The sequence below is a fragment of the Cricetulus griseus genome, chromosome 7, assembly GCF_003668045.3.
Source record: "Cricetulus griseus strain 17A/GY chromosome 7, alternate assembly CriGri-PICRH-1.0, whole genome shotgun sequence".
In the NCBI taxonomy this organism is placed as follows: domain Eukaryota; kingdom Metazoa; phylum Chordata; class Mammalia; order Rodentia; family Cricetidae; genus Cricetulus; species Cricetulus griseus.
Window position 1 is genome coordinate 44194232 of NC_048600.1, and position 25881 is coordinate 44220112.

At 48.7% G+C, this 25881-nt stretch overlaps 1 protein-coding gene across 13 annotated transcripts in view; it reads right to left on the reverse strand.

Moving 5' to 3' along the window:
- Positions 1 to 25881, reverse strand: part of Tsc2 (TSC complex subunit 2) — a 36998-nt gene that overhangs the window by 10796 nt on the left and 321 nt on the right. For 7 of the 13 annotated variants that reach the window (XM_027424952.2, XM_027424946.2, XM_027424943.2 and 4 more), the window contains exons 2-25: positions 25426 to 25592; positions 23164 to 23250; positions 21645 to 21755; positions 20685 to 20829; positions 19530 to 19647; positions 18336 to 18384; positions 17880 to 18005; positions 17472 to 17545; positions 16088 to 16214; positions 14815 to 14958; positions 13782 to 13919; positions 13233 to 13336; positions 12909 to 12990; positions 11447 to 11602; positions 10637 to 10753; positions 6751 to 6873; positions 5961 to 6067; positions 5598 to 5748; positions 3400 to 3522; positions 2788 to 2922; positions 1499 to 1688; positions 668 to 761; positions 422 to 524; positions 119 to 213 (exon numbers count right to left, since the gene is read on the reverse strand). In XM_027424952.2, the coding sequence (XP_027280753.1) occupies positions 119 to 213; positions 422 to 524; positions 668 to 761; positions 1499 to 1688; positions 2788 to 2922; positions 3400 to 3522; positions 5598 to 5748; positions 5961 to 6067; positions 6751 to 6873; positions 10637 to 10753; positions 11447 to 11602; positions 12909 to 12990; positions 13233 to 13336; positions 13782 to 13919; positions 14815 to 14958; positions 16088 to 16214; positions 17472 to 17545; positions 17880 to 18005; positions 18336 to 18384; positions 19530 to 19647; positions 20685 to 20829; positions 21645 to 21755; positions 23164 to 23250; positions 25426 to 25563 (2837 nt within the window). In that variant the 5' untranslated portion in view covers positions 25564 to 25592. Of the gene's footprint in view, positions 1 to 118; positions 214 to 421; positions 525 to 667; positions 762 to 1498; positions 1689 to 2787; positions 2923 to 3399; positions 3523 to 5597; positions 5749 to 5960; positions 6068 to 6750; positions 6874 to 10636; positions 10754 to 11446; positions 11603 to 12908; positions 12991 to 13232; positions 13337 to 13781; positions 13920 to 14814; positions 14959 to 16087; positions 16215 to 17471; positions 17546 to 17879; positions 18006 to 18335; positions 18385 to 19529; positions 19648 to 20684; positions 20830 to 21644; positions 21756 to 23163; positions 23251 to 25425; positions 25593 to 25741; positions 25865 to 25881 lie in introns of all 13 variants that reach the window. The other 6 variants (XM_027424950.2, XM_027424947.2, XM_027424955.2 and 3 more) reach the window with 4 other exon arrangements.

Consider the following 25881-nt stretch of genomic DNA (forward strand, 5'->3'; position numbering starts at 1 on the left):
TGGCGACACCCCCTCATTCCTAGTGCCATGTTCAATGGCATAGAGGTCACTAATCTTAAGTTACAGCCTAGGGTCCCACCCCATGTGATACCAGGCAAGGCCCCAGAAGATCCCAAACCTTTTGGGCCTCTCATTGAGACTGGTGCTCCGTGCTCTAAAACTGTCCTTCTCAGGGGTGTCATCAAAAGACATGAGGACATTGGATCGCAGGCCCTGGAGTTGGGGTAGAGACATAAGCTGTGAGGGGGACCATGGGAGAGCAAATCAGAAGTTCTCTCCCCATGCCTACCTCAGGTTGAGTCCAGTAAGCCAGCTCAGCAGAGCCAGCTCCTGGGTGCCATAGAACCTCAGCCAGTTCCCACTTCCATCCATGACCCTGTCCATTGCCCATGTCCAACACCATCCATGGCCCCTGGCTAACCTTAGTGATATAAGGGACGAAATCCTTCCGGAAGGGCAGTCGACACCTAATGAACCACATCGCTATGACATGATGGGCCAGACACACGATGTACTGATTGAACCTGGGGTGAGAAGGCACAGCTCTAGCCTCCCTCTTGCCATCCGTGGGAAAACATCATGGGCTTAAAATGCAGAACAGAGTGCTAGGCCATGAGGAGACTCTTGAGCTTGGCTGAGAAGGGGGACCCAGGGCAGCCAGACTTACTTGGAGGGGTTGGTGTATGGCAGGGAGATGGCAAACACACTTGCGTACTGTTCTGCTGCGAAGTTTCTGTAAAGGTGGGGCAGCCTGGCCAGAGCTGTGACACAAGGACAGCCATCAGGGGAGTCCTAAAAATCAGGGCCACTATCCACAGCCACCGAAATACAACCTTGAAGACCCAGGGACAAGCAGCCTATGGTTCCTAAGACCAACTCTAGCCCATGGCTTGCAGTTACACGATCCATGAGCTGCAAACATTTTGAACATTTTTACAGGGTAGTAAGCACAACAAAGTGCTTATATGGCCCACAAAGTATCAATTAACTTTCCACACTGGCCCTTCCCACCAAGTGTTGGCCTAGCTATCTGGTATCTCCAGATCTAAGGCTGACACTCCACATACACAAGGAGGTAGAAAAAAGGGAATACTACAATACCCTGAAATTCTGCAAGTTATGACAAGGGAGGACAAAACAGGTGAAAGTGGAATCATCCAAGTGCTCTGAGGGCAGAAAGAAGACTAAAAAAGCCAGTCTGGGCACAGGGCAGAGGCTGAGGATGACAGGCAGGCTTCTGATCAGAAAGAAAAGGAATGGCCTGTCCCAGACCACACAGCAGAGCACCAGGGAAGCTGGCAGGAAGGCTAACACCCTGAGCCAGCAGAAGTGCCAAGACCTGAGTTCCCCAGGGAGGCCAACCTGCGTGCAGTCAGGGGGGCTGGAGAAGTCACAAGGTGTTGTAAATAGGCACAGACCTAAATTCAAGTGTCCACCCCACACAGATACCCATAGATATATATGTACAGGTGTATATAAGCAGAACCACAACACTCACTGGACAGGAACTCCAGGAGGGGGATGGCCATACTGGCCGTGGCAGAAATGTGCGTCAGCTTCACTACCAGGACAGGTAGTGCCTTGATGATGATGTCGGGCATCTCCACACTGCAGATGGCCAGGGCCACCACGCACTGGCTGGCACAACGGTAGATGAGGCCTTGCTCTAGGCAGTAAACCATCTCACGCTGAGGGAAGCAAGATGTGAGATACAGTGGATCTATCTGCCACCAACTGACATTGTACCCCTAACCCCTGCCCAGGAGGGTCAAGCTACTCTGGTATACCAGGTACTTCTCCAGGCCTTGTTTTTCTTTTGCCTGCTTTGAGATGATTCTTGGAGGAGAGTGGGGCAAGTCTTAGAAGCGCCCCCTCAGTGCCTGAGTAAGCCCATCTTCACAGATGACACCCACCCTATGGCCAATAGGATGAAGCCACATGCCCAGGGGTCATACTCCATCATTCTGACCCTCCCAAAGGACTGGCCTTAAGGAGAAGCACCAACTGTTGTAGCAAGCACCTCCTGGTTGACATCCACTGTGAAGGCAACAGCAAAACAGCTCAGGCCACAGACTGGGTCTCAATGCCCAGAATATCTCTGCTTTCCTGAAGCAACCCTCAGAAACATTTTGGATTCAGAGTCTCCATGACCTTCTGACCCAGCTTAGACAGCTGCCCTTTGGCTTAATGCCAGCGGGAATGAAGGAGCACACCCAACACACAGGAGCATTTCATTCAAGCTGGGTCTGTGGATGGAGCCGCAGCATCAGTTCCCACCTGCCTGCAGTCAGGAACCTGGGCTCAGGGCAAAGGCAGTCCTGAGCTGAACCCCAGTCCCTCTCTTGGCTGCCAGGACTGTGAGCAACTCCTGACCTCACCCACAGCTCATCTTGTCATGGAGACAGAACAGAATCTAGGGGATACAAAGAGGATGGCAGAGAACAGTATTGGGTGACAGGAAATGAGCACTGCTGTGACTCTGACAAAAGGAGAGGTGACAGCCAGGAGTCCTGGTCAACCTTCCACACTTCTTAAAGCTGGTCGGGTCACTTGTCCCCAAACCCAGCAGAAAGTGGTCAAGGAGCACTCCTTAAATGGGGAGGTCCTGCTGGGGAGAGGAGACAATGGGCACAGCCAAGGGCCATATCAAAGACAGAGCTTACAGAAAACTTACAAGTGCTATGCCTGGAATTCAGCTGCCGTCAGTCCCTAGAACAAAGTCAGCTGACCTCACCCTGGCCCAGCAGCCAGCTTTGCCCCACTGTTGTCCTTCTTCTCATCTCTCACCTGTTTGGTCTTGTCCAAATAGTTGTGGTAAGATATTAATGCTGTTAGCACAGGAACCACAGCCAAGTGCAGATCAGTCCTTGAGAAGCCTTCTGGGGTACCTCGGAGCCGCTCAAGGGTCTTTGGATCTGAAAGCTGCCATAAGACACGGCCCTGAAACCTCTGCTCTACAGTAATATTCCTCAGGAGGCCAGGGGGCACCGCTAAGCAAGGCCCCCTACTTCCTTCCTCGCAGAGGTCTTCCTGAGAAAACTCACAACTTGTGACAATACAGCAGGGTATGACTATCACAGGTGCTCTAGTCTAGAAGAGCGGAGACTCGGGACAGATCTACTCAGTAACATGTCCTTGCTCAGGGACCTCCAATGCACACATCTGGAATTTGATGAGATGGGATTCCTAGGGCATTTTTGGCATTATAGCCTCTGTTGGCTCCGGGAGCATGGTCTGGAGCCAAGGTTCATTCTCAAAGACACAGAATCCCAGCTAGGTAGTGGCAGGTACCTTGAGGAGCATCCTCTGTTTTAGAAGAAAGCCTAGATTACAGCCTACTGCAAAGGCCACCACAAATGACACAGGAAGAGCTGGCACAGGGACTGTGGTGGGCATTACCATGGAGCAGAGGGCAGAAGACAGCTGGTCAACATTGCAGGGGGAGGTGAAAATGAGGACTTTGTAGCGCAGGGACTCAGGCAGCTTGCTGAGCACCAGCTTCAGCACCTTCCAGTCAGTCTCCTAGGAGAGGAGATGGTTAAGGTAGCATGGCTCACTAGGCCTTGCGACAGAAGGCTCCATCACTCCTTGTAGCTGTGTGCTGGTACACAGCTACAAGGCTTATGGATTTCTGCTCCCTTGCCCACAGGGTATTTATTGAACCTTGACCTGTGCCCCTGAATTGTGCTAGCAGCCACTTCTCAGAGAAAGCCTTGGACATTGACTGGACAGTACCTTGGACAGTGGTAGCCACCCTCCAGAGGCCAGGCTGAAAGGAGACCCAGCAGAGAGCTTTGCCTCATCCATCTTCTTAGTAGTTTAGGGCTTCCCCAAGTCTGACTCTGCCCTCCCTCACCTGCCCAGTGTTGGCATGGTAACTGGCTGCCTCTGCACTGTATTAAAGGGCTCCCAACAGATACCCACCAGCTAAGCTTCTTCTACAGCACTGACACTGGCAGCGGAAAAGCTGAATTGTGGCCAAAGGTAGAAGAGAAGGGAGCACAATCCAAGATCACTGGCAGAAGAGTTAGTGTTTCAGCCTAAGACCACAGCCACAGGAAGGAGATGGGCCATGGTTCTCTGACTTCTGCCTGTGAATGTCCATGAAGGATAGCCTACTCCCAGAACCAAATCATAAGCAGTCCTGAGACCCTGACACTCTGACAGAAGGCCTAGACACTCCTAGGAAGCAACTTGCCAGCTCCAGAATCTTCAGGGACTCTGAGCCTCCCACTGCCTCCAGTGCCCCCCACTCTCTCCCCACTCCCTCTAGTGCCCCCCACTCTCTCCAGTGCTCCCCACTCTCTCTCCACTCCCTCCAGTGCTCCCCACTCTCTCCACTCCCTCCAGTGCCCCCCACTCCCTCCAGTGCTCCCCACTCTCTCTCCACTCCCTCTAGTGCTCCCCACTCTCTCCACTCCCTCCAGTGCCCCCCACTCTCTCCACTCCCTCCAGTGCCCCCCACTCTCTCCACTCCCTCCAGTGCTCCCCACTCTCTCCACTCCCTCCAGTGCCCCCCACTCTCTCCACTCCCTCCAGTGCTCCCTACTCTCTCCACTCCCTCCAGTGCTCCCCACTCACTCTCTACTCCCTCCAGTGCTCCCCACTCTCTCCACTCCCTCCAGTGCTCCCCACTCTCTCCACTCCCTCCAGTGCTCCCCACTCTCTCCACTCCCTCCAGTGCCCCCACTCTCTCCACTCCCTCCAGTGCCCCCCACTCTCTCCACTCCCTCCAGTGCCCCCCACTCTCTCCACTCCCTCCAGTGCCCCCCACTCTCTCCACTCCCTCCAGTGCTCCCCACTCTCTCCACTCCCTCCAGTGCCCCCCACTCTCTCCACTCCCTCCAGTGCTCCCTACTCTCTCCACTCCCTCCAGTGCTCCCCACTCACTCTCTACTCCCTCCAGTGCTCCCCACTCTCTCTCCACTCCCTCCAGTGCTCCCCACTCTCTCCACTCCCTCCAGTGCTCCCCACTCTCTCCACTCCCTCCAGTGCCCCCGACTCTCTCCACTCCCTCCAGTGCCCCCCACTCTCTCCACTCCCTCCAGTGCCCCCCACTCTCTCCACTCCCTCCAGTGCCCCCCACTCTCTCCACTCCCTCCAGTGCCCCCCACTCTCTCCACTCCCTCCAGTGCCCCCCACTCTCTCCACTCCCTCCAGTGCCCCCCACTCTCTGTACTCTCTTCCATTCTCTCTTCCACTCCCCCCCAGTGTCCCCTACTCTCTTTCTCTGCCTTGGTCTCTTGCCTGGCATCTTTAGCATCTCTCACTGCATAAAACCATACCCCATGCTTCCAGGCTTTGCTGACTCCTGTCTCTAGAACCTTCCCTACTTTTCAGGCCTGACCTCAGCTTACCTGGTAGATAGCCCCAAGACATGACTATACCCACTCCAATGCTACACTGCCCACTTGTGACCTCCCCATGAAGTGCATGCTGGTCTAGGGTTACTGTTATCTGCCTATATAACTGAATCCTGTTGTAAAACTTTACTCATACAAGGGTGAAAAATTGGATTTATTTCAAGAATTTGATACCCTCAAGGCAGGGACAGCTCAGTCTGCCCTAATAGAGCCTGAGGAATGGGCCCATCTCACCTGCTTCAAACACTGCAGCAAGACACGGAAGAGCAGAGAGTAGGGTAGGTAGCCCAGGCGTACAGCAGGGCCCGTAGGCACAGGGCTAGGTGGCCCAGTTGGAGGTGAAAGGGGCCCACTAGCCTTCTTTTCAGAGGCCCTCTCCAGTTCCCTGTGGAAGCAGGTGGGAAAAACAGCTGAAACACTGTCACAGTGCACAAGTTAGAACAGACATGGTCCCTCCTGACCCAGCTTGCTAATAGCATCCCTTCTGAACAGCTCCTCTTAACGTAAGACTAACTGGGACAGAAAACAGTAATGAACAGTCCCCTGTCTCCACCACCACCACCCCCCAGAGCATGAGAGAGGCAATGCCACACATACATGCAGTCACAGAGACAGTAAGGGCTGAATCTCACGACCCCGTCCTTGTTGGGCAAGCCTAGTCGATGCAACGAATCAGCCCGTAGTAGCAGCAGGAAGTCAAAAGCCTGCCAGGGAGCAAAATGGCCATTCAGTCAAACCAGGAGCCTGACTCAGGGCAAGCAGAGATATCCTAACCACTTAGCACTCTAAAGACAACTGAAGCCTGAACTTCTAAGCTGGTGTCCTACAGAGGAAGTCTTCTCCCCGCTAGCTATCTGGTTCCCAAGTAACAAGACACAGCCACCAACACCAAACAGCAAATTATTCTCAGAGCCACATCACTTCCTACAGTGACAGACAAGTTCTTTAAGGAAAGAACAGGCTACACACTGAGCCTGGGAGTCCTCGGGGACTCCTTGTTAGTGACCTCTACTCAGAGGGGGCAACAGCATGGCCAGCTGTCAGCAGATGTCAAGTTCTGCCCGGCCTTCCTCTCTCTCTGTTAGCTCATCCAAGGGAGCCCATTCTATAGGAACACTTCAACTATGTGCCAACCCTAGAAGCCAGGGTGCCCCTATCCTGAACAACCTTATGACTTCAGAGTAATAGGCCACAAAGGTACAAGAAGTATGGGTCAAGGAAAAGGTCCTTGGCAAAACAGACACAGAAGTGTCGAGGAGAAAAGTGCCTTACACAGACCCCCACTGGGCCACCTACTGCCTCTCTAAGACTATTGTAGTACATCTGCCAAACCTAAGGCAACATGCTGGGCACCCCCATGAAGTGGTCACCCGCCTGGCAGTCTCACCTGCAGCCGGATGCTGCTGGCAATGGGCAGGGAGTAGCCATGCTTGTAGTGGAGCTGGATGTGGCTAATGAGTGTCTCATATACCCGTGTGGCATGGCTGGCAGGCAAGGTGTACAGCTTGGTCTGCAGAGAAAGAACGCACCAATCCAATGACAGCAGCCAGGGTGATGGCACCTATCTCATCAGCCGGCATCAGGTAGCAAATTAGGAAACACATCCAATAAGTACCACACAGCAGAGGCCTCACCCATTCCTCATGTGCTGTAAAGGGGTTTTCAGTCCTCCAAGACTAAGTGAAGTCAACCAGGATAACCTGGTGGGGAAAATATACTACAGAGTCATTATCCCACTGAACAAGGTCCTAGCACTTCCACTGGAAGCATGGACCCCTAACCCCACACCATTCCAACAAGGGTCTGTCCCTCCCTGGCTGCTGACAGGTAGGCTTAGGAGAAAGGCCTTGATGCTGCAAGCAGCCCTGGGGAATCCAAGGGGCCTTCGTGGTCTCTGAGCCTTGGAGGTGAGCAGTAGGTACTGATAAACTCATCACTGTTTTTTGTTGTTGTTTTGGGGTTTGATTTGGGTTGTTTGTTTTCTTGGCTTGCCTGGAATTCTTTGTATTTGCTGGCCTTGAACTCACAGATACCAAGCTGCCTCTTCCTCCAGAGTGTAGGGATTAAAAGTATGTACCATGCTCAACTCTCCCCCCCCACCCCCCCACCCCGAGACAGGGTTTCTCTGTGGCTTTGGAGTCTGTCCTGGAACTAGCTCTTGTAGACCAGGCTGGTCTCGAACTCACAGAGGTCCGCCTGTTTCTGCCTCCCAAGTCCTGGAACTCACTCTGTAGACCAGACTGGCCTCAAACTCACAGTGACCTGCCTGCCTCTGCCTCCCAAGTGACAGGAATAGAGGCATGCGGCACCATGCCCAGCTGAGGTGACAAATTCAACACACACCACATCCATGATAGACAATTTGGGAAAGGACACCTAGGGCCTCAGACAGCTGCTGTTGGCGAGAGTCTAACCCTTCTGTGGGAGTCTACATGTTGAACCAGGTAGAGACATATCATTTACATTGTAAGGAAGTGACCAAGCCAAGACTTTGCCTACAATAGAACACAGCTCAACCTATAGCCAGAAACTTGGCCTCACAGCTAGACTTCCAAGGTAGGATAAGAAACACCTTAAGTTCCCCCCCTACTCTATCCAGACCATGTGGTCCATAGGAACCATTCCTTTCCAACAGGGCAGGGAGGCAGAGCATAGAGCTCTTTGCATGCCAGTTGGATGTGGTGGCCCATGCCTATAACCTTTTCAGATAGAGGATGGAGATCTCCATGAGTAGGCCAGCCTGAACTACACAGTAAGACCCTGTTTCAAAAGCTGGAGAGAACATGGAGCAGTGGTGCCCCATGCCTTTAATCCCAGCACTTAGAAGCAGGGACAGGCATATCTCCGAGAGTTCAAGGCCAGCCTAATCTACAGAGCAACTGAGTGAGTTCCAGGACAAACTCCAAAGCTACAGAAAAACCTGTCTTGAAAAAACAAAAACAAACAAAAATCTGGAGAAAGACAGGCATGGTGGCACATGACTTTAATCAAAATACTTGGGAGACAGAGGCAGGTAGATCTATGAGTTTGAGGTCAGCCTGGTCTACATTGCAAGTTTCAAGACAGCCAGGGCTACATAGAGAACTCTGTCTCTCAAAAAAATATATATAAATAGGGCTGGAGAGGTGGCTCAGAGGTTAAGAGCACTGGCTACTCTTCCTGAGGTCCCAAGTTCAATTCCTAGCACCCACATGGTGGCTCACAACCATCTGTAAGATGTAATACCCTCTTCTGCCTTTAGGCACACAAGCAGGCAGAATGATGTATATAAAAAAATCTTTAAAAATTACACATACATACATACATACATACATACAGACAGACAGACAGAATTTAAAAAGCTGGAGAGTTGGCTTTGTAGCTAAAGGCACTGCCAACAAGCCTGATGACCTGAGTTTGATTCCTGTAATACACAGAGAAAATCAACTCCCATAAAAGTTGTCTGTCCTTAACCAGGAAGTGGTGGTGCCAGGAGGTAATTACAAGCACTCAGGAGGCAGAGGCAGGCAGATCTCTGTGAGTTCTAGTACAGCCAGGGCTGTTACACACAGAAACCCTGTCTTGAAAAACCAATAAAAAAAACAAGTTGTCTGTCCTCTGATACTCACATATATGGCATATGTGTGCATGTGTGAACATATATACATAAAATAAATACAAGTTTTTAAAACTAAAGAGTGTCAGCATAGTAATCCACACTAGAAATCCTAGCACCCGAGAGAGAGGTAGCCAGTCTTGGTTACAAAGTAAGATCCAAGCCAATCTGGGCTACATGAGACCCCTGCATCAACATAATGCGTGTACACACACACACACACACACACACACACACACACACGAACGAAACAAATTTGCATGCTAGGAAGTAGGCATCATATGTGCACTTGTATTCCCAGCAACTAGAGAAGTGGAGGCAGGGAGATCATGAATTAAAAATCAGCCTTGGCGAGATAATGAGAGTTTCTTTCAACAATAGGAAAAAAAAGACAAAATGCAGAAGTGATTTGGCTATGGAGAACTAAATACACTGATGGAGAATCAGAGCACATCCAAGGCTAGCAAGTATGGGAAATGGAGCAGCCTGAGTGCACACCAGTCTAGGAGTTGACCACGACAATGCACAGCCATGATAACAGCACTCAGGAGATAGAAGGAAGCAAGAGGATCAAGAGTTCAGGACTAGTCTAGCGTATATGGACCCTATCTTTAAAAAAAAAAAAATAAAAAGTGGGACTGTGGAGGCAGAGTGGGAAAGCACTTGCTACATAAGAACAAGGGCCAGCATCTGGGTCCTCAGACTCACGCACGGCAGGGTGTGGCAGCACACATCTGGACTCCAGTGCTCCTACGGAGAAACTGGAGACAAAGGCAGGAGATTTCCTGCATGCTCCCAGGCCAGCTAGCCTGGAGTAGTCAGTGGTGAACAACAAGAGACACTGTCTCAAATAAGGTGGACAATGAGGACCTGAAGTTATTCTCTAACCTCCAAGTGCAGTGCACATTGTAACATGAGTGTGTACACACACACACACACACACACACACACACACACACACACACACACACTAAAAAACAACAACAGAACAGAACAAACCTGTGATGGCTCCTCAGGTGTGTATTATGTTGAAGTAGCAGCATCTCACTACGTAGCCCAGGTTGACTGTGTGGATAGCTACACATCCTTGTGAACATATTTATAACCAATGAGCACTTCATTGTAAACAGAAGGAATTGTATGATATATGAATCTCAATAATGCTGTCTTAAAGTAAAAACAGCTACAGGGCAAGCATGGTCTTTCTCTACATAGCAGCTGTAGTGGGAACAAGTGCTGGAGGAATAAAAACAGAGGTAGCACTGGGCAGCACAGACTAAATAGCTGTGGTTTTTTTGTTTTGTTTTGTTTGTTTGTTTGTTTTTTGGTTTTACGACACAGGGTTTCTCTGTGGCTTTGGTGGCTCTCCCGGAACTAGCTGTTGTAGACTAGGCTGGTCTCAAACTCACAGAGATCTGCCTGCCTCTGCCTCCCAAATGCTGGGATTAAAGGTGTGCGCCACCACCGCCTGGCTCAGACTAAATAGTTGTAAACAGCAAGGGGCACACTGCAGGCCTCTCATACCTCGGTCACACCCTTCCTACTGCTGCCCATTTGACCACCCAGTCCCTGTCAACCCGTCAGAGCTGGCTGGATCTTCCAGGAGATACATCTCTTTAGAGAAGTTTCCAGCAAGAGTTGACAAAAACAAGTCTTCTCACCCTTTCAGAGCACCCACCTGAAGGATGACCAGGAGCCCCAGGACTGCAGTCTTCACATCCTCCAGGGAGGCCGAGTACACTGCCACATCCCTTTCTTCCAATTCCAGAGGTGGGGAGAGAGAGCGTGCCATCACCTTCCAAGAGACCAGCATGGAAGTTCCAAATTTAGGGTTCCCAAGTGGTTAGCCACAGCTCTAACTCCACAGCAAATAACTTCTCTTGCACTTCTTAGGAGGGAAGATACACTTTAACACAATTGACTGTTCACAAACTACCATTTCAAAACTAAAAGGACAAAGTGACTTATGCTGGGAGGATGAGGGCCACAGCCCTGAGCCTAACTCTGTGCTATTATTCTTCAGCTCTCCAGCCCAGATCCCAGAGAATGACAAAATACTCATTTGCAAGGTGCTGCAGGTAGGACACTGGCCAAGCAACAAGGTGGTTCAACACATCTCTGACACCACACATCTCTGACACCACACATCTCTGATGGAGGGGATACCCCTGCCCATGGAAACAGCCACCAGTCACAATGATAAGAACGGGGCAGAAGAGGCTGGAGAGATGGCTCAGAGGTTAAGAGCACTGACTGCTCTTCCAGAGGTCCTGAGTTCAATTCCCAGCAACCACATGGTGGCTCACAACCATCTGTAATGAGATCTGGTGCCCTCTTCTGGTGTGCAGATATACATGGAAGCAGAATGTTGTATATATTATATAATAAATAAAATCTTTAAAAAAAAGAAAGAACGGGGCAGAACCCAAGGCACGCACTGTCCACAGGGCTTTGCCCACACCAACCCAGACCTCAAAATGGTTCTCACTTTTTCAATGATGTCCAGGAGACTGTTGAAGTGGTGGGTGTGGCAGCCTTCTGCCAGGTCCACCAGCAGCTGGGTGGCCAGTTTTCGGACCTGATGGTCTTTATCCTCAGGGATGTGGGAGAGCTGCGAGATGACCACTGAGTTAATCAGTTCCTCCTGAATTGGACAAAAATTGGAGAAGGTGAGCTTCCAGTCCCACAGTGGACAAGGGGTACATTTCAGTGACACACTGTGACTCCCTCAAGGCACAGACCCAAAGCAGTTAAGGTGTCACTAAAGACCACAGAAAAGCTGGACAATGAAAGACGCTTCCTTTAGCCTTTGTGAGACTCTCCAACCCACACATCTGCAAAGAACTCGCCTCTGTGGAAGGCCATGCATCAGTATGAGTGTGTGTGTGTGTGTTGGGCAAAGGGAAACCCTGACATCAAAGTATGGACTGACACAAGGACACCGTAATGAGAGCTTCCACAGGACTAATGAAAGACAACAGGTAGCGGGCGCATGAAGACCAGCTCTGCTAAGAGAGAATAGAGTCCAGAGCCCCTTTCTTAAAGGGCAAAGAGCTCTACCCTGAGGGAGGAGGGATGAGACTGTAGTGGAGATAAGCAAAGGGCAATTTGGGGCAGAAAAGCTGGGAGGGGAGAGGAGAAACTGAGGAAGCTGGGAAGTCAGGCTGCCTGGGGTGCAAAAGAGATCACACAAAACATCAAATCCTGAGTCAGGCGTTGGTGGCACACGCCTTTAATCCCAGCACTCGGGAGGCAGAGGCAGGCGGGTCTCTGTGAGTTCAAGGCCAGCCTGGTCTCCAGAGTGAGTCCCAGGACAGCCAGAGCTGCACAGAGAAACCCTGTCTCAAAAAAACAAAACCAAAAAAAAAAAAAAACCATGAAACACCGATACTGCTCCCCAATGCAAGAATGCCACTGACTCAAGGAAAGAGAGAGTTTAAGGTACAAGACTGGGGCCTAAGGCATCCTGCAGCCAGTAACGGGGCTAAGGGATGATGGATGGTGGAAATGATTACAGAAACCAACACCATACACCACACTGTTCTGAAGGGTGAAAGTATAGCTCCATGGCAGAGCACTTGCCTAACAGGTGTAGGACCTAGGTTCTTTCCCTAGAACAACCCAGATTTCTGAAGTCAGACCAGATTATTTTTAGAAACTTCTGGGTTCTGAGTGAGGCCTAGGTCAGAACTCCATGAGGGCAAGTACCTGCCTAGCTTCTTGGCAGCCTCCAGGCCCAGTGCAGGCCTGAGCAGGAACCATAAGATAAATAAACCATTGAGTTCACAGAGGAGAATGAAGTCAGCTGAAAGCATGCCATAAAGAGGAGCCAGGAGGACCCCAAACAGCAACCAGCTCTGCTGGAGCATGTACAGGGTCCAGATGGGGGTGGAACCCAGAGCCAGCCCCACCCCCAGTCCACACCCCAGCCTTTCATCCTGCACACACACCTCATAGAACTGCCTGTTGATAAGCAGCACGAAGGACAGCACATCCAGGACCTTGATGCGCACAGCACTGCGGCACTCGTTCCTAGGGGAGGAGCAGACTTGCACCCTCAGCACACATGCACAGAATCCATCAAAAACCCAGCCAAGACCACGTAGAAGGGCTGCCTTCTGAGAGGCCATCTTTATGGACCACCATGTGGACAAGAGGACACTATGCTACTAAAAGGCCATCCTTCCCACTCATCAGGAGCTGTGATTTTGGAGAATCTCCCTGAGGTCTTAGACAGGCCTCTGGTAACAAAGGGATCACAGAGGCTCCGCTACCTGAAGAACCTGTCCATCAACAACTGCAAGTTCTGGATCCAGCCATCCTTGGCGGGGTAGATGGATTGGGCTCTGTAGGATATCAAGTTTAAGAGAGAAGATTCCTGTCAAAGGAAAACAATTCCAGGGTCAGCAAGCCAGTTACCCTTCTGCAGATACTGCCAACCTGCTACCAGGCTGATGACCCAGGAGAACCCAGTTTGCCCAGAGATTAGCTACCTCATAACCCAGTGGGGATTTAGCAAAAATAAAGAGCTGGAAGTGAGAAACTCATGTGAAATCCATGGAACAGTCCGGCAGTGAGCAGAGGAATCCTGCTGCCCCTGGGAGAAACGGTCTCTGTAGAACCAGCCCAGAACCTTCCTCCACAGGGGTGGAAGGAAACTAGCACAAAGTTCTTCAACAAACCCACAAGAGCCACTAACTGATGCTGCCAGACTTCCTGCTGGCAGCAGATCCAGGAACACAGGAGTCTTTCCATCTTTTACCTAAAAATCAGAAACCATGGGAACCATTCCCTACAACCCCACACCAGGATAGGGTCCTTACAGGCCTCTGGTCTGCATAGCTCTCCACCAGTTCATAGTATCTTTCCTGAGAGCCATGGAACTCGTTCTGGTCACATAGCTCCTCCACAGTGGTCAGCAGGTCATGGACAATGGTCTTGAGTTCTGGGCTGTCCAGGTTCTGTAGTACCAAGATACATCATATAAACTAATTTCCTTTGCCCTCCAAACATACCTTGAGAGGAGCTACATACAAACACGAGCACACACACACACACACACACACACACACACGCTTTAACCAGGCTATCTGAGAGAGATATGGAAACCATTGTTATGGATCATTTCCTACCACAGGAATGGAGGGTGAGCCTGTGAAACATGGTCTGGCAAGAACAGCAAACAGGAGGTGGAAAGACTACAACTCCAAACCCTTGCCTGCCTCTCCCAGGTTCCTGTACCGTTCAGTTTGTTCCTGTACCGTTCAGTTTCAGGAGTGTGACTACCTACCTCCTCTACCAAGCCCAAAGTACATCCTGGTCAGTCCATTGACCAACTACAACATGACTTGTACCTTGGGAAGTCCCAGTTTTTCCTTCCACTGGCATGCCCCCCTTTTCATCACCTGTCCCAGACTGAGCTCATACTAGATGCTAACCCCATCACCCACAGCCCTGCATTCATAGGAATGTGTCACCCTGGTGTTTTCTTTAGCACTGTGGTTAACATTCACTAATGCCCTACAAAGTCACAAATGGCAATGACTTTGGAGATGCTCCAAAGATGCTCTGGAGATTGCCTTAGGGCCTACTCGAGCCATGGAGGTGACTTGTCCTGTCACTTGGTCTGGCTTGTACATCTACTGCATATTCCTGTCTCCAGCCTGAAAGAACAAGACCTGTCTGTCCTTCAGTGGAAGACAAATTAGCACCACCAAGAACCACCAGTAAACAGCCAGATGAAGCACTCAGACCCCAAGAAAGGCCCAAACACATGGAAAGGATACATACAGGCCTCCCATCAGGAACAAGCCTGCCTGTCTGGGGTTTTAGTCCTTTCTGGCATTCCTTCCTTACCTGAAGTTGCTGGAGCAGCCGTTCAATAATGTCCAGCAGAATATCCCATGTCACAGCCTGGAGCTCCTTTCTATACTTCTTGATAAGTCTTGTTATGGACAGAACAATCTCATATGACACTACCTCATTAGGACAGGTCATAGCCTAAAACACAGAGCCACAAAGCACAGAGGACCAGCTGCTTTTTGCTCACATAGAAGAAGCCCTCCTCCAATCCAGTCTTAGAGCTGAGTGCAAAAAATTCATGGATGGGCAGCACTTTACTACACATTCCCACAAAGCAGAAAGGAATGTTATGTAAAACTCAAGGCCCAAAAAGCCCTACCTCCAAAAGGCCTCACTTGGAGGAGTCAATAGCTTCAAATTCTAGACCAGGAGTACTGTCACACCACAAACTGACAGGTGCTAAATTCTAGTGCAAGCAATGTAATGTGCAAAGAAGACACCCTAAAGGCGTTGGTGGCACACGCCTTTAATTCCATCACTCAGGAGGCAGAGGCAGGAGGATCTCTGTGAGTTCAAGGCCAGCCTGGTCTCCAGATTGAGTGCCAGGACAGGCTTCAAAGCTACACAGAGAAACCCTGTCTCGGGGAAAAAAAAAAAACACCCTGCACCAGCCCTACAAGAACCCTGCCGATCAGGAGACTGTACAACCAGATGAAAGGCAGTTTGTCTGAGCAATTCTGCTGAAGTTGAGGATCCTAGCTCACCAGGGAGCCATGAGAACTAAATACAAGCATACACAGGAAGTTCTGTGCACATCACAGGGTACTACAGAACAAAGGCAATGCTGTGGACATCATCCAAAGAGATGGCAAGATTACTACTTGGCAAACTGGAACCAGCACTCTGAGGAGGAATGCTATCCCAAGAGCAACCCTGAGTACTCCGGCACTGATGATGGGCGAGAGGTGAAATTCACAAGATAAAACCTTTTCTTGAGATATACCTTTTCTTTTTTTTTTTTTTTTGGGGGGGGGGTCGAGACAGGGCTTCTCTGTGGCTTTGGAGGCTGTCCTGGAACTAGCTCTTGTAGACCAAAGTGGTCTCGAACTCACAGAGATCTGCCTGCCTCTACCTCCCGAGTGCTGGGACTAAAGGCGTGCGCCACCACTGCCCGGCAGAGGATAAAACCTTTTCATAGCCCTAAATCTTATCCATAGTTAAATAGCTGCTCAGTTGCAGCCCAGTAAGCACCAGACAGACAGGTGGGCAAACCTGATGCAAGCTCTCCCACTTTTCTTAACCCACTGTGGTACAGAAAATCCTTTACCTGATAAAAAGATGGCAGCACAGATGTGGGGGAGTTCTTAAGAGAATAGAGTCGATGAGCTCCCCAGAGTGCCATCCCTACGAAGAACACAGCTCCTCTCAGCAGTGGGGCATCTTCCATGTATGATCTGAAAATGTTCCCAGGAAGACAGATGTAAGCAGAGTCCCAGGTCAGCGTAGAGTCCAAGGTAGGGCTGTGCTCTGGCAGTGTCTCTAGGAGATACCTTGCACTTATGGTGCAGAAGTATAGTTGGGGAAATGCTCAGGGAAGATAAAGGCCAGTAACAACTACAATTCCACCACGACTTGTCCAGACAGTCACTGCTGATTACCATGGGTTATGGTTCACATTAGACAAAGGAACTACAATATGAGTGAGTGACAAGACCCTGAGCCTCATGGTGCTAACACCCTGGTGGAAGACAGAGACTCAAGAATACCACAAGGCGCTAGGCAGTGGTAGTGCACGCCTTTAGTCCCAGCACTTGGGAGGCAGAGGCAGGTGGATCTCTGTGAGTTCAAGACCAGCCTGCTCTACAAGAGCTAGTTCCAGGACAGCCTCCAAAGCCACATAGAAACCCTGTCTCGAACCGCTCCCCCCCACGCCAAAAAAAAAAAAGAATCCCACAAGGCTACACCTGAAATCACAGCTGAGAAGCCATGGACATAGTGAAAACTACTCCAAGAAACCAGGCAACTAACCACCATATCAGGATCTCATAGAACATTCAGGACTCAGCACAGGTAGGAAGAACATTTTACCAGGAGTAAAGTGTTTATGTAAAGACTCTTAGCAGGAGGGAGAATGCCAAGAAAGAAAACACAAGAGGCTTATGGGACTAAGGTAGGGTAAAGACATCCCCTGGGTGTGTTTCAGAGGAGAGATCACTATGATTTCAGACAAAGGACAATGTGGTCAGATGTATGGGAAAGAAACCTCATTTGGCTGCTATACAACACTAAGCTTCAGGAAGCAATGACAGAGGTCAGGGAGCAGCAAAAAGGGGCGCTCTGATGTTAGTGTCCAACAGACAGTGGGCAAATCTGAGCCACCCTTCAGGATAAAAGACTTGTAAAGTCTTGGCTGTTGGGGTGAAGGCGAGGACAATATCAAGTTAGAGCCATTAGTCTAGATTTGTAGCAGGGTAGGAAGGAGGTTACACCATGGCCATCAAGGCTGGAAAGGAAACTTGGAGTGTAAACGTGAACATCCCGATTGGACTGGCAGAAGCAGAAGACAGGTGGTCATATGCACAGTGGAGAAAAGTTACCCAAAAGAAACAGGAAGACCCCAAGCTCGTCAATGCAGGCCAACTATCTACAGCTCCCTCCTGATCCTACCCGCCCCCCTCAGCAGGCACCTCACCAGGCATGTTCACACTCGCCTGCTTTCCATGATGCGGCACATGTTGTAGATGGCACTGTGGCCCAGGTGGGTGCCTAGGAGGTTACGCATCAGCTGGGAGACAGAACACACACACACATACACACCGTAAGGGTTAACTCTTACATGCCCCAGGCTCAAGGGGCAGCCCCGGCCTCTGCCTGTCTTGCATGGACGCTGCTCTGCCGTCCCACCATGAAACTAGCTCACTGGGTCCCCCTTCCAAATGCAAAAAACTATAGAGCCTCCCAAACATGGGCTTCAGCTCAACCACCTGAAATGGCCAGTGGGATGCCCTCAATGGGTCACTGCCCGGTGATCCCAAAAGTCTAGCAGCATTCACTGAAAACAACACAGCTCTGTCTTGTCAGGTGCTGGCAGCAGACACTTCCGGGAGGGAGACACTCACCTTCCAGCAAGGCTCGCACAGCTCCTTGACATTGATGGTGCGGCAGAGAGTGATAATGAACAAAGGCAGGCTCTCAGCTGGCAGGCAGTTGTAGCAGACCACAGCATCAAGCACTTTCAAGGACACCTGCAGACAGGGTAGAGCATCCTGCTGGTGCCTCCAACTCTTACCCTCCTCCCTACTGCCTAAGCAGCCTCTGTAGGAACCACAGTGCACATGAGCAACAGTGAGTGTGCACTTGGGAGGCCCTGTTACACACCACCACAGTGTGCCGTAAGTGCTAAGCCCATCTTAAGCTATTACTTCATGATATAGACAACCCAACTATCCTGACAGAACACATGCCTACAGCTCAGAGGAGCTGAGCAGCCTCTAGAATCCACACAGATAGAGACTGGCAAATAGCGCTTGACCTCACACCCCAGCCTACCAAAAATAAAGCTGAGCGCTACTGACCTCAATGTCCACAGAAGACACTGTCTGGATGCATAACAGACAAATCATGCTAGAGGAAAAGAAAGGAAAAAAAAAAAAGTCAGCTTAAATAGTGTTTCCCAGAAGACTCTGTGACTGTATTTCATTTATTGTTCAATGTACAATGTCAGTTACTTGAATGGTGTCTCCATAGTGTGCCTACTCTGTGCCAACCACAAGCCTGGTATTGAGTGCATGTTGTAAACAAGAGAAAGTCTCTACTTTCATGGATATATACAAAGTGGTTTAAAAGAAAATTAGGCCAGAAAAGACAGCTCAGTGGTTAAGGGCACAGCCTGCTCTTTTGGAGGAGGCAGGTTCAATTCCCGGTACCCAAATAGTTGTTCTCAAACATTTTTAACTTCAGGATCAGGGTGTCTGATGCCTTCTACTGGCCTCTGCAGGCACTGCACACACACAGTGCACAGCCATATATGCAGGCAAAATACTCATACACATGAGTAAATTAATTAAAAATAAAATAATGACAAAAAGGAGTTGGGCATAGTGGCACACGCTTCAGTCCCAGCACTCAGGAGGCAGAGGAGATGGATCAGTCGAAGTTGGAGGCCAGCCTGGTCTACATAGTGAGTTCCAGGCCAACCAGGACTATATAGTCAGATCCTATCTAAAAACCACAAAAAAAAAAAAAGACAAAAAGGAAATTGGCGAAGTTTGAGTGTTTATCCTCAGAACACACACAAAGGCGGGAAGGAGAAAACACAAGACTTCACAAAGTTGTGCTCTGACCTCCACACATGTGCCAATACAATAAAAAGAAAAATACAAAAATATGTGGTTATGGCCAGGCAGTGGTGGCGCACGCCTTTAATACCAGCATTTGGGAGGCAGAGGCAGGCGGGTTTCTGTGAGTTTGAGGCCAGCCTGGTCTACATAGTGAGTGCCAGGATAGGCTACACAGAGAAACCCTGTCTCGAAATCCCCCACCCCCAAAAAAGTGATTATGTTCACTGCCAACCTCCTATCTGGCAGTTTCAGCCCCCTTATTCACCCTGAAGAGCTAAGCTTAAAACACAAGACAATAGAGCTGTCACCAAAGTAACATTAAAGTTCTTTTTTCTTCTGGAACTGGGGTGGAATCCAGGGTCTTCTGCATGCTAGCAACAGCTCTGACATTCAGCTGCACCCCAGCCCTTAATTAATTTTTTTACTTACTGAACCATTGATGCAATGTATTCGTCAAGGTAACAGCTGTTAAATTTGACCAGATTCACGAGTACCAAAAGGAATTCTGAGGACAAGCCGACATCCATCCACTGCAGGACAAACTCTGCTGCAGGAGAAAAGCTGAGGCTATACTCCTCCTCCCCCAGGAAAACGAGCCTGCATCCTATTACTACAATGTACTGGACCCAATGAGGCTCAAGAGGAGTCTGAACAAGCCCTGCACAGATACTGGCTCTGCCTGGGTGTTGGAGGTGAGCTGATAGAAGAAGCAATCATCCTTTTTTTTTTTTTTTCCATTTCTCAAGATAGTTTCTCTGTACAGCCCTAGCTGTCCTGAAACTTGCTCTGTAGACCAAGCTGATCTCAAACTCAGAGATCCACCTGCCTCTGCCTCCCGAGTACTAGCATTAAAGGCATGCGCCACACCACCCTGCAGAAGCAAGCAATCCATTCAAGGCTTGACTCCATGACGGGGCAGAGACTCCATTGCTCAGGAGACAAGTTCTTAGGAAGTCCCCAGCCCCCAAGAATCTCTGGAAAGACACAGGCAAGGCTGCAGGCCACACAGCCTTAGAAAATTTGATGGCAAACTCTGTGACAGCCCCTGTCCCAGCAGATCAACTGCTAAGGCCCACTTCCGGGCATCAGAATGGGCCCAAACTGTATTACTCCCCAGTCTTTCCTTATACCCTCACCAAAGGGAAACAAAGTCTTAAAACTCACTGAAACCTCTGTCACGTGACAGAAGGGCAGAAACCAGATTGGGATGTCAAGCAACACTGATGCAGCAGTGACAACACAGACCCCCATTGGTAACGAGGAAGAGGGGACCCAGGAACTTAGATTGAAACCGGTCATCAGCACCCTATCCAAGGGCAAATGTACCACCCATTCCAAAGACACCTTCTGGCCCTGCCAGCCAAAGACTTCAAGCAGCAAGTCTTGAGTGAATCCCATGAGCACATCTGTAATCAGTCCCCAAGACAAAGGAATCCAGATGAGCAGGGGCAAAAAATCCTGTGCCCCTTAGAGGCCACCTCATCAACTGCAACACTCCTCCAGGTTAGGGGGAGGGGGGCTTCTCATCCCAGAGATCTCTGATTCCGAATGCCAGAGGAACCTTGTACTCTATATGGTACCTACCCAGTTCTTCTTCCAAGTAGGTAATGTGCTTTCCATTGTCTGTGAGGGCCTTAAAAACTTCTAGCCTTTCATGGAGGTCTTCATTGGAGGGATAATCCTTGATCACTTTGAAGAAGAGAGCTCTGAGGACCCCCAAACGGTCACCCTAAAGACAAAACCATGCGGTCAACAGAGACCTGCCAGCATTTCCCATCCAGCTGTCAAAAAGCCAAAAAGTACCCTGTTTTTCCTCTAGAAGCACCTATGAATGACAGGTCAGCAATATCACAGGGCTCAAACAGGGAGCCAGAGGTACTGACCAACAGCTGGCTGGCATGCACATACCACCTAATACATCAAGCTCTGGACATAGTCAGGTGCAGGCAGACAGTGGTGACAATAAAGCTCCTGCTCTGGCCCAACTCAAGAGTCAGGATAGACAATTGTGTACTATATTGTGAGGACAAAGATCTAGCCCCAGAAGAGGTGCCTTAGCCCTTAGGAAAGACACAACAGCCTGAGTACAGTAAGAGTAAGGAGAAACCTTTCTAAGAGACCAGACTGTTAAGAAAGAGTGGTCCAGAGGAGGACCCTTCCAGGAATGAACAGAAAGGGGCCCTGGGCATTAAAGGGTCATCTGAGACCTAAGTGGCCAGAGAATGATAAGCAGGGGAAATGGCCATAACTGGAAAATTGGTCAATAAGCAAGCTAACAAAGGCCATACTCCAGACATTCCGCACAAACTTCCTTGTGCCACTCCCAGAAGAAGGATACAGTTATCATTCTCCATTATCAGGGAACTACAGTGACTAGCCAAGATCACCAGATATGAGTTGTGACACCAAGATGTCCTCACACATACTTAGGCTCAAGAGCTTCTGTTAACCACTAGACCCCACCCCTGGAAGACCACCAAAGACAGGAATCCAAACAGTGATGGCCTGCCTTCATCCACAGGCTCATTCAGCTCTGCCCCTTACCTGTCCCTGCACAATGGCCTTCAACAAGGCAAGAACTGCATGTCGGGCCTCTGGTGGTCGCTCTGGCTGTAGCAAGTCTGAGACAGCTTTCCAAAGTGCCTCCACTGCATGCTGCCACAACAAAGAGAGGCCAGTGATAAGGGTGTGATCTCCATGAAACTTAGCCCCTCAATCAATGGCAACACTGGTGACCACAGACTTTCAGACCATTTCAAACTCAATTCCTCTCTCTCTCTCTCTCTCTCTCTCTCTCTCTCTCTCTCTCTCTCTCTCTCTCTCTGTGTCTCTCTCTCTTCCAGCTTTTGAGACAGGGTTTCTCTGAACATGTAGCAAGTCACTTCCCTTGGTGGATCTGCATCTTCTTGAATCTCACACACAAATGCTAAGCAAGGATGACGAAACTCTCAAGTGTCATATGGCAACTCTGACTTCCAGAAAGAAAACTGTTCACTGGACACACAACATCAAAAAAATATTTAACACAAATAAACCAGTTATGTATGTTCTATGAGTTGTCTGATGCAATCAATCAGTTGCCTTTCTCAAACAGTAACCAAGACTGGGGTACCTTGATTTGTTCTCTGAGGTCATATCCTAACCTGGTAATCCTTATCCAGTGTTATAAGAGGGGTGAGAATGTGGGTGTAAATTCAAGGCCAGCCTTGTCTACATAGTGAGTTCTAAATAGTGAGTCCTTGTCTCTTTTCTTTATCTTTCTTTCTTTTTTTTTGTTTTGTTTTGTTTTGTTTTTCTGAGATAGTGTTTCCTTGTGTAACCCTGGATGTCCTTGAACTCTCTCTATAGACCAAGCTGTCCTTGAACTCTGAGATCTACCTACCTTTGTCTCCCAAGTGCTGGAATTAAAGGAGTGAACCACTGTTACCCAGCACCATGAATACCTGCCTCAACCTTCAACCTCCAACCACCAAAAAAGTGGGTGAGCAGATACTTATATCTGTAACTCCTTCCAGGAATTCAGGGAAAACCCAATCCTCTTGTCACCAACAAGACTCTCAGGGTTGTACTCAGGTCATTACTAGAAGCTTCCACATCACTAAGATGAAAGTTAAATTTCTCTAAAATGGTAAAAATTAAATAATTACAAAGCTAGCTGTCATGCCAGGCTATGGTGGTACATGCCTTTAATCCCAGCACTCAAGAGCCAGAGGCAGACATATCTCTGTGAGTTCGAGGCCAGCCTTATCTACAGTCGGAGTTCCAGGACAGGCTCAAAGCAATATAGAGAAACCCTGTCTCAAAACAACAAAAAAACCCCAAAACTTCCAAAGCTAGCTTCTGGCATATACTTGTAATCACATATTACACTGACGAAGCTAAGGAAGACCATAACAAGTTCAAGGCCAGCCTGGATCTACGCAGTGAATATCAGGCCAGCTAGGACTACATAGCAAGCCTCTAAAACAAAAGGAGGAGGGCTCAAGAGAGCAACAGCAAATTGAAGGCTTCTCAACAGCCTAGAGCTGGCATGCACAACTCCAGCAGTATAACTGAAACCTACCTCTTCAAATTTCTTAGTTTTTGCCACATCACATATCTGTCCTATCATACGGATTCGATTGCTGAGGCCACATTCACCACTCAGTTCCTAAAGAAGGAAAGGGGGCAATGGTTAGAAAAGGGGTCTCTTTAACCACCAGTCACAAGCCACCTACAAGTTATTCTGCATTTCACCTGTAAACCTATATTTTTTTCTTGAGAATCAGTTTTGCTGTACATCCAAGGTTGTCCTTGAACTCACATTATAAGGCAGGCCAACCTTAAACATATGGCAATTCTTCTGCCTCAGCCTTACATGTAGTGGGGCTGCAAGGGAAAGCCACCATGTCTAATTATAGACCTTTTCTCATTTTGTTTTTATATTTTGTGTATGTAGTCTTAGGTGGCCTGGAACTTACCGTAAGGACAAGGCTGGCTTCAATCTCACAGAGATCTGCCTGCCTCTGCCCCTAGAGTACTGTTATTAAAGGCCTGTGCTACCAAACATGGCCAGCTGTAGACCACAATTCATGAAACAGCTTACTTCTCCAGCTCTTTATTTCCCTAACTGAAAGTTTTGTTAGATAAAACTCACATAATATAAAATATACCATTAAAACAATTTTACTTATTCATAGTATTTTCCTATGTGACCCTGGCTGCCTGGATCTCAGGCCCAGATTATGAGCTCAAGGTAATCTTCCTGCCTCAGACTCCCAAGTGCTAGGATTATGGGCATAAACAACCAGCTTAATCACTTTAAACGAAAACTTCAGGGTTAACTATTTCAAGATTTTTGTTTGTTTGTTTGTTTGTTTGTTGAGACAGGTTTTCTCTGTATTGCTTTGGAGCCTGTCCTGGAACTCCCTCTGTAGACCAGACTGGCCTCGAACTCACAGAGATCCACCTGCCTCTGCCTCCTGAGTGCTGGGATTAAAGGAGAGTGCCACCAACGCCATGCTCAAGAATGTTTTTATCCAATAAAAAGAAATCACCTATCAATTCCTTCCTCCTTCTAGCTCCTACAGCCACCTCTGTGGATTTGTCTGTTCTGGACATTTCATACACTGGACTCATGAATTATGAGGCTGCTATGACCATCTTCCTTCACTAACCATGCTTTCAATGTCCCTTCTGCGTGCGTTACTATTTGATGCTTTCTTCTGTTAAATCATACCCCACTGTATACAGATGTACGATTTTATTTACAACCCTCATCAAATGATGAGTATTTGGTTTGTATTTAAATGGAAAATGTTCCAAGTATAAAAGTTCAACTATTATTTATGGGTAAGACATACATGCAGGCAGAAAAAAAAAACAAAAAACAAAAACCCACATACACAGTCAGGCAGTGGTGGCGCACACCTTTAATCCTTGCACTTGGGAAGCAGGGGCAGGTAGATCTCCTAGTTCCAGAACAGCCAGGACAACACCAAGAAACCCTGTCTCAAAAAACTAACAAAAAAAAAAAAAAAAAGGAAAATAGAAAAGAAAGTGATTCATACACATAAAATAAAAATTAAAAATAAAAAAAGGAAAATAGAAAAGAAAGTGATTCATACACATAAAATAAAAATTAAAAATAAATAACCAAGTGGACAAACTCGAGTTATAGCTCTTCAGTACCATATGTGAGAGCTAGGCTACATCTGCAGCATCAAAAACTTAACAGTGAATAAAAGTCACAAACCATCAATTAACACCTCATCATTATTCCTAACCCTGTGAAAATGATGATTCTCAGGTCACATCTAGAAAAGCAGGCTTTCTCTTCTGTGTTCTATTCTTTGTCTTTTTTGAGATAGGGTTGAGATAGGGTTTCTCTGTGTAGCCCTGGCTCAAACTCAAACTCTGAGATCTGCCCACCTATGCCTCCCAGAGTTCTGGGATTAAAGACGTGTACCACCACAGCCCACCATTTTTGTTTGCTTGTTTGTTTTAAGACTAGGTCTCACTATTGTTGCTCAGGTTAGTAAAGAATTATGTTGCCCCAGGCTGGCCTCCAACTTCATAATCCTATCTCCTCAGCCTCCCACATGCTGAGAGTACAGGGCATCTACCATGACACTAGACAGAGTAAGTTGTCATGCATTACCTAAATCCTAAAGCAAATGTGCTAAGGTAAGTCACCAAGATCCTGAGAAAGGGCATGTCTATGAATGACTCCACAGTACTGGGGATAGCAGTCCTGTGCAGTCAGTCACCAGCAACTCATCCCCCACCGAACCCAGTGACAGACAAACTTAGCCTTCCTTGCACTACATGTAGGCTGCTCACTTACTCTCAAGATTTCTGCTGTGATGATAAACTCCGTCTGTTTGCCTTCTGCACACCTGGGATTTGGCCTTGATGTTCCCAGTCCCAACAGTATCTTGAACTTCTCCTTCAAGCCTGAATCTTTGCTTGCTGGTTTGGCCATGGTGGGCAGGGCAGTACCAGAGAACTGCTCTGTGCAGAAGAAACGTTATTATTTGATACACCCGAGGAAGGGCTATGCCCTCCTGCCCTTGAAATGAACCTCCAGTTGCCAGATTCCTAAGTCTAGGATAGGCAATAACCTGTCCTCCCTACAACCCCTGGGACAACTCATTCCCAACCAGGTAGGGCTCTGCCACAAATCTTCCAGTGGGGTATAGGCCTGATCCAGCGAGCTGCCTATCGCCGCGGGGTGCACAGAGCCATGCTGTTTGCCATCAGTTTTCTCTGATGTGGAGGAGGAGCTGTAGCGAGGACAACA